General features: G+C 40.4%; 1 protein-coding gene across 1 annotated transcript in view; it reads left to right on the forward strand.

The window, feature by feature from the left end:
* Window positions 1-1302: 1302 nt before the first annotated feature.
* The window catches only part of DPY19L2 (dpy-19 like 2), a 94870-nt gene continuing 87622 nt past the window's right edge, over window positions 1303-8550 (forward strand). The window contains exons 1-3 of the mRNA XM_007128292.4: window positions 1303-1684; window positions 4936-4960; window positions 6361-6448. Coding sequence (XP_007128354.2) covers window positions 1303-1684; window positions 4936-4960; window positions 6361-6448 — 495 coding nt within the window. The remainder of the gene's footprint in view (window positions 1685-4935; window positions 4961-6360; window positions 6449-8550) is intronic.

Consider the following 8550-nt stretch of genomic DNA (forward strand, 5'->3'; position numbering starts at 1 on the left):
GAGAGCTTTTCGTTATAAGTAAACGGATAGTTATGGAGTCACATTGCGGACCTCACTTGTAATGACTGGAAAGGAAGATTTGCGTCCGCGGACGTGGGAAACTAAAGTTGAAAAGGCAGACTGGGGCAGCTTGCTGAAGGTACCGATGAACAAGCCAAGGAGTTTACGTTTTATTTGTGGGCTAATGGGAGCCACGAGCATTTCTGAAGGGTGTGGCATGCGGAAAATTAACCGGCCACAGTGAGCCTGGATTAGATGGGGAAGAAGGGGTTTAGGGAGTTCGACCCGTGATAAAACAGATGGGACGTGAAGCGGCGTGGGGTCCAACGGCCTGGCCTGTAGCAGAGGACATGAAAAATGCCAATGGCCCCTGTCCATCTTTGCCAGCCGCCCTGGCATCACGTGTGGCTGTGCAGTGACTATGGGGCTCCCCTCTTACGTGGTCCTGGGTGGTCCCTGGTTCAGAAGGGGGAGAATGCTGAGCGCAACTCCGCGCTCAACTGCTGACGAATTCTGAGCAACCTTGTTGGGGACACAATTTCACTTCAGAATGGATTAATAAGCGCTGTCCTCAAAGGGGACATCACCGAATTCGCGTCAAACAGAGGCTCTGGGGTTAGACTCACCGGGCTGACGCCTGCTCTGCCACCTGCTGCCTGCGGCCTCGGGCCACTGCCTCGGTGTAGGAGACGGAATGAGTGCCCCATGCTAAGTGTTCCAAGGAGGCTAGGAGAGACGCTCCTAATAAGTGCCAGGCGCATCACAGGCGCCCACTTCCTTCCCTCGCTCTCTTTCTACGGTTATTTCTTTTCAGTTGAGATCTCCTTTCCCTTCAATAACCTCGAGACAGACAACCTTTTGGTAAAAATAACAAAGCTAAGCCTAAAGTCGAAGAAAGTTCCTCAGACTTGTCTACCAGCCGCATAGGGCAGCGGTGAGCTGGGCGGCGCACGTGAGAGGATACGCGTGGGGAGACACGCGTGGAACTCTGTGCGGAGTCGGCTTACTTGGGGCTGGACACGTGGAGGCGCACGTGGGAGGATGCGCGCCGGGCTGCGCGCAGAGCCTGCGCACGTGGGGCTGCACGCGTGGGCGGCGCACCGGCCGCGCGGGGCAGCCTGGGACTCACGCCGCCCCCCTTCCAGGTTTCGCGGTCGCCTTGACTACCCGGTGGCAAGCAACGGCGTCGGGGACTAGTCGTTGAGGCTGCGAGCCGAACCAGACCCCTGCGGACCTCGCCCGACTCGGCCGGGCCCGCGCCAGAGAGAGTACCAGCTCCATCCGAACAGGGACTATGAGAAAATGGTCGGGCAAACGAGGAATAAGCTCAAAGAAGCGGCCTCAGAGCCGTCGCAGTCTCCCCGCTCCACGCAGTCTAGGCGGCGGTGGCGCCGGGCCACTGGAGCCGGGGAGCCGGAGTTGGACGAGGAGCCGAAGGAGGAGGTGAAAAAGCCGGAGCTGCCTTTGCCCGAATGCGGGGGGAACCTGCCAGGGGGCGCCCGGGAGTACTCGCCGCGGAGGACCCGCAACCTGAACGCGCAGAATTGCCTGCAAATGGAGGTGGTCGCAAGGACCCTTCTTCTCGGCCGGTTTCAATTCCTCAGCTGTTTCATGGAGCAGCTCCGCGACAAGGTGCATCTATTGCGGAGATGTCAGTTCACCGGCAGGATGACCCTCGGCATAGGTGAGCAGAGTCGACCGGGGAAAGCGCTCGGCAGGAGCCCCGACGGCTCGAGGCCCAGCACCCCCGCGCGGTAGGCTCGCATCCGAGGGACCCGCGGGCCCTCTGAGCCTCGGGTTGGAAGTGGTTTTGGTGAATCTTGCAGATCAGTTTAACAAGCAAGTCTAGCAGCAATAATGGCGAGATCCAGGTCCAGTCTCTGGAAAATCGCTGACAAGAATTTCCAGCCCCCTTCTTTTAAAGTTCTTTTTAAGTTCTTTTAAAACATTTTCAAGGGTTTTCAGGAACAGTGATCACTTCATGTGTCACCAACAAAATGTCATCTTAAGGCAGCCATTTATCACAAATTGTGGAAATGATAGGGTAGCTTTTTGGGGGGAGAGGTCAGACATTGTATTTTTCTGCACCTTGAATAAAGCAAAATAAACTTGGTTATTTTAATGAGTTGAAAATCTTTAATAGCGGAAATAGAGTCACTTTAGGCAATATATTTCCCCATGTTTTCCATTTATTTTCATCTTGTTGAGGAGCTTTGATGCTTAAATTTTCTTCTTATTTAAGCACTTGAAAGATGTGTTTTCCTCATTTTCTGTAGCTGAAGACGTAACTTAAATATTGCTGTTTCATTAAATCAGTTTTGAGCCTAGTCTTTGGTCGGACTGGCTGCTGATGTGTATTGAAACATAGATAAAGATCTCCTAATGTAAGTTACTGTGATTTCTTTTCTATCATAAGTTGACTGCTGATGTTAATTAAAGTAGAATGAATGTCCACATTTGGGGTGTGTTGAAAATACTTGAGAAATAATAGATGGGGGTTCATATTTAGATTTTGTCAGATGTCTAATTATGGAAACAGATACATTCCACATCCAGAATCAACATGGTCTTGAATTCAGAGGTGTTTTACCCAAACACAGGCCCTGGTGCACCCATGACTGGCACATTGAAGGCACTCTATCAATGTTGGGTGAAATGACGACTGAGTATATTAAGTGCTATGAGAGTTCAAAAGAGTGAACTAATACTGAAGAATGGGAAGTGGGAAATGAGATCAGATAAGACTTTTAGGAAAAGGTGGGATTTGAATTGTGACCAAAAGGCTAATATTTGGATGCATGAAGCAGAGAACAAGTTTAGAGGCCTATAGAACAGCATAATCAGAGTCATGGAAGTAAGAAAACATGAAAGCAGAGTAAGGGTACAAAAAGAAGAGGAAGTAGGAAGTTCAAAAGGTTGGTTGGGACCAGCCGTGGAGAGTCTAATTCAAGCCTAGGTTTAAGGCATTTGGACTTCATTCTGTAGGGAGGCACCGATTGATTCTTTTCTTTAGGAAAATAATTTTTTAATGAGGTGAAATGCACATAACATAAAATTAACCATTTTTAAAGTGAACAATTTTGTGACATTTAGTACATTCACGATGTTGGCATTGAATGATTTTTAAATAGAGTGACATGATCAGAAGTGTGCTTCAGAGAGAATAATTTGACAGCATTGTGTAAAATGGACTGGATATGAACTGAGAAAAGAAGCAGAAAAAATAATTGAATGCTGGAATCCAGGCAATAGTGGTCTTAATGAAGGTAGCAACAGTAGGAATGGAGAAGAGAGGACAGAGGTGAAAGTTGATGGCAACAAATTGAGAGGAACTGGGTAGGTCGTGAGGTAGAAGAGGAAAAGAGTGTGAGGAGAGGGAGAGAGAACATTTGTTCAGGCATGAGGAGTGTAGATTTGGGAATTACCCATGTGGAAGTGAGTTGAAACGTTAAGATTGAGTGAAATTTCCAAGAGAGAAAAGAGGGCAAAGTAAAGCTATTTGGGAAAACCCGTTATACTTAGTTTTAAGAGGTGAGAGAAGGAAAACCAGATAGATAAGCATATAAGAACAAAATGGTCAGAAAGAGTTGGTATGATGGAAGATAACAGAGGAAGAAATCTAAGAATCTGGTCAAATGCTACAGAGAGATTGAAAAGCAGGAGAGGTGAAAGAGGCCATTGATGTTGATAACTAACTGATCATTTAAAAGAGTTATAGGAACTTAGAAGAAAGAAGTTGGCTAAGAATCTTGTGAGATAATGGCAGGGGGGTAGAGGAGAGAATATTTCGTAGTTGGAAGGCCTACTAGATCAAGAGAAGTGTTTTAAGGCCTAGGAAAATTAAAGGCTGAAGGGAAGAACCAAGGGGAGAGGGTGGGATTAAGGTTCCAAGAGACGGAATACTTGATAGTGCAGTCTTGGAGTAATTGGGAAGGATGAAATTAAAGGCACAAATTTGAGATGCTAACTGTTGAAAAGAAGAGATGCTTCCTCTTCTGAGATGGTAGAGAATAGAGAAGCAAAGATTACTATGTAGAGAAACGTTGAAGTGGATATAAGAGACTTTGGGAGTGCTCGCATTAAATGATCTTTGTTTCAGTGAAGTATAAGGTTGGGTCACTATCAGAGGTGAGATTGACAGAGACAGGATACAGGGGCCCAGGAGACAGGCTTTTTATCACAACTTTGAAAGGAACTGTGATAAGCACTTATTTGCATTTACAATATTGACGTCATTACACCTTAACCATTTTATCAGGTGTGGAATGTGGAGTAAGGAGAGGGGAGGCACACGAATATTTTGAGGGTTTTTGGAAAGCTAGATGGACTTAGTAGGATATTTGATCTTAAATATCATTTTTAAGAGTAATTGTCTGGAGAATAAGAAAGAGGATACAAGTATAGTTGAATAAGGCATTCTCTGTATCTTAAGAGTTAATGAAACCTTATCAGAGGGGCATCTGTTTTGAGTTGAGAGGGGAGGTATGGGTTTAATTTTAAAGTGGTTCAGGGTATATTATGTATGTATTAGATAGAAAGTTAACATATGTAGCAAGTACATACTTTTTCTATAAAGACCCAGGTGGCAAATATTTTAAGCTTCACAGGCCACATACGGTCTCTGTTACCTATTCTTCTTCCTTATTTTTATAATCCTTAAAAAATTTAACAAATACTTTTAGCTTGCAGACAATACAAAAACAGACCATGGGCCATAGTTTGCTGATCATGGCATAAAACTAGTAAATCTGAGAAATACTGAAGAGTGGTAGGAATGAGCTCAGGATGGTAAGAATATAGAAAAAGAGCTGGAGAAGCATGATTGGGAATTTTCAACAGTGCAATGTTTGTTTTAAAAATTATTAAATAGTTGTTCTAAAGGTATATTATAATGAAGCAGCTTTTAATGACCTTTTTCTTTTCTTCTTTTTCCAGCTGCCTTTGTGGCAATTTTGCACTGGTAAGATTAGTTTCAGTTTGAAATCAATGAAAACATTTGGATTAAAAATTGCCATTGCTGTTTGCATATAATAAAACAATAACTGCTTGTTATGTGTATAGAACATCTGTATGTGCACCAGTTTACATATATATATATATATAAAACCTTTTTTAAAACCTCATGTGAAGCAACATTTATAAATGGATGCATTAGGGGAATAGTAACTTATGAATTAAAATATTTTTGCTTTATCAAAGGATTCACCACTATATTTCTTAAATATCTAGCTTTTGTAGTGTACTTTTCATGTTTATTTCATGTAAAAAGCTTCCTCATTTTATAGTAATTGAGTGTTGTTAATGACATAAACTTAGAGATAAAGTTTTAGTAACACCTGTCAATTGGAAATCAGGTAGAAATGAAGATAAACACTCTGTGACGGTAATACAGAATTAAATGAGCCTTTCAGTATGCATACACCTGCACATAATTTTACACAAATATGTTTGTAAAAACTATATGTAAAATAATAATATTTTTCCTCTGACATATCTTCATTTCTACCTGAGCTCAAGAATTTCTACTATTGGGAAGAATGGGATCTGCCCCACATCCTGTTGGGACAGTGCTCTTCTGATCATTATTCTGCAGGGAGATTTCGATGTTAGAACTAAGGCTGTAATGGTAAGAAACATTTCCTACAGCTGTTGGTACCGTGGCATGTGTCCTATGTGTAAACGAAGGTGAGTGAAAGACAGGGTTGCTATATGGAATTTTGATTTATTTTGTACTTCATTGGAAAGCATCTACTATGTAAATTAAGGACAGCATAATTGCTGACTATAATTTATTTGTCACATATGCTCCTGTTTTCAGTACCTACAGCTGTTTTTTTAAGTTGCATTAATAAAATATCTCAAAGTACAGTCCTGTGTGAGAGGCCTGCGTACCACAAAAAAAAAAAAAAGTACAGTCCTGTGTTCTTTGGCACTTTATGTAGTATTATACTTATTTAAAAATTGCTTTAACCTAAAATAATTTTATTTAAAATTATATTCCAAAGCTTTTCAACAGTTAGAGGCATTTCCCAAACCTGGTACATTGGAAACACTTGTGAAACCTAACAAACAGACAAAAGCATGCTTCTGTTCTGATTTAGAGGCCTGGAGTGGGAGGAAGGGTGATGAGATCTTCAGGAGTCTTAGATACACAATTAAGATTAGGAACCAGGGAGTTAAGGAATTTCAGCTGTGTGCTAATGCTAGCTTATGAATGCCTAAAAATATACAGATTAGCAAGTTACAAAATTATCTCAGTATTTATTATAAAAATTTATTCTTTGTCTTTTTATGGCTTTCACAGTTTGTTTATAATAGTTATTTTAGTGCTGTTTTTGAAACATGTTATTTTTCTTCTAGGATACATTTAATAACGCTTTTTGAAAATGATCGTCATTTTTCTCACCTCTCATCCTTGGAACGGGAGATGACTTTTCGCACTGAAATGGTTAGGTTCTTTCTTCTAATGAATTCATTTGTAGTTTAAGAATAGTGAGACTATAAGGTGGAAATTTATTAGGAACTGAAATGAATTTTTGGTGAATTGCACCACTGTTTCTCAAGCTATAGCTTATAGGTTTATTTTGTTTTATTTTTGCTGTTTATAAAAAAAATTTTTTTGGAAAATAGTTGATTTACAATGTTGTGTTAGTTTCAGGTGTACAGCGAACTGATTCAGTTATATGTATACATATATTCATTCTTTTTGAGATTCTTTACCCATGTAGGTTATTACAGAATATGAGTAGAGTTCTCTGTGCTATACAGTAGGTCCTTGTTGGTTATCTCTTTTATATATGGTAATGTGTGTATGTTAATCCCAGGTTCCTAGTTTATCTCTCCCCACCCCACGTTTCCCTTTAGGTAACCGTAGGTTTGTTTTTGAAATCTGGCCTGTAGGTTTATTATTTAAATAAAAAAGTGTTTTAGTCCTCACACCATAAACAAAACTAAACTCAAAATGGATTAAAGACCTAAATGTAAGACCTGAAACCATAAAATTCCTAGAAGAGAACATAGGCAGAACTCTCTTTGACATAAATTGTAGCAATATTTTTTTTGGATCTGTCTCCTAAAGCAAAAGAAATAAAAGTAAAAATAAACAAATAGAGTCTAGTTAAACCTAAAAGCTTTTGCAAAGCAAAGGAAACCATCCACAAAACTTAAAGACAACCTACTGAATGGGAGAAAATATTTGCAAATGCTATGACTGATAAAGAGTTAATATCCAAAATACATAAACAACTCATACAACTCAATATAAAAGAAAAAGTTTAAAAAATTGACAGACCTGAATAGACATTTTCCAAAGAAGACATACAAATGGCTAACAGGCACATGAAAAGATGCTCAACATCACTAATTATTAGAGAAGTGCAAATCAAAACCACAATGAGATATCACCTCACACTTGTCAGAATGGCTGCCATCAAAAAGTGTACAAATAACAAATGTTGCTGAAGATGTGGAGAAAAGGGAACCCTTGTACACTGTTGGTGGGAATGTAAATCAGTGCAGCCATTATGGAGATTCCTCAAAAAACTAAAAATAGAACTACCATATGATCTAGGAATTCCACTCCTGGGCACACATCCAAAAAAAACCAAAAATACTGATTTGAAAAGATACATGCACCCCAATGTTCATGGCAGCATTATTTACAATAGCCAAGATATGAAAGCAACCCAAGTGTCCATCAACAGATGAATAGATAAAGAAGATGTAATAGATACATATATATGCAATGGGATATTAGCCATAAAAAAGAATGAAATTCTGCCATTTGTAACAACGTGGGTAGTCCTAGAGAGTATTATGCTTAGTGAAATAAGTCAGAGAAAGGCAGATACTCTATTTTATCACTTATGTATGGAATCTAAAATATAAAACATATATAACAAAAAAAGTGTTTCAGGATTCTTTTTCTTTTACCTCATTCTCCTCCTCTCCTAAGGCAGACTCCTTTTTAAGATAATAAAGATCAATTATAATAGCTGAGGAAGAAGGAAAACAGACAAGGTTTAAGAAGTGATATAGGGTTACCAAAATGATCAGAAATTGCTTTCTCTTAGGGTGGAATTGGGAGACCCCATGTTTTATCTGGCTCTTTAAATTTTTTTTTAGCTCTCTTGATTTCAAGATAATTCCTTTTAAGAGACAACTTTTGATATAATGCTTTCTGTTTTTTTTGACACCTAACCTATAAAATGGAGATAATCTATCTACCATATGTATTTCACATAATTGTTATGGGGGTTAAATGGGAAAAAGAATGCCAGAATTGCAGAAATTTACAATTAAGAGAGACCAGGACTGTCTTCCAGATCAGCTAGTTAGGGGCCAAGAGAAGAATTGAAACTGGCCCTGACGGTTTAGCCACTACTTTTGTTTTTTGGTTTTAATTGTGGCTAAATTAAAATAAAAAATTTTAGGGCTTCCCTGGTGGCGCAGTGGTTGCGCGTCCGCCTGCCGATGCAGGGGAACCGGGTTCGCGCCCCGGTCTGGGAGGATCCCACATGCCGCGGAGCGGCTGGGCCCGTGGGCCATGGC

This window comes from Physeter macrocephalus, chromosome 5, assembly GCF_002837175.3.
Source record: "Physeter macrocephalus isolate SW-GA chromosome 5, ASM283717v5, whole genome shotgun sequence".
Taxonomy (NCBI): Eukaryota; Metazoa; Chordata; class Mammalia; order Artiodactyla; family Physeteridae; genus Physeter; species Physeter macrocephalus.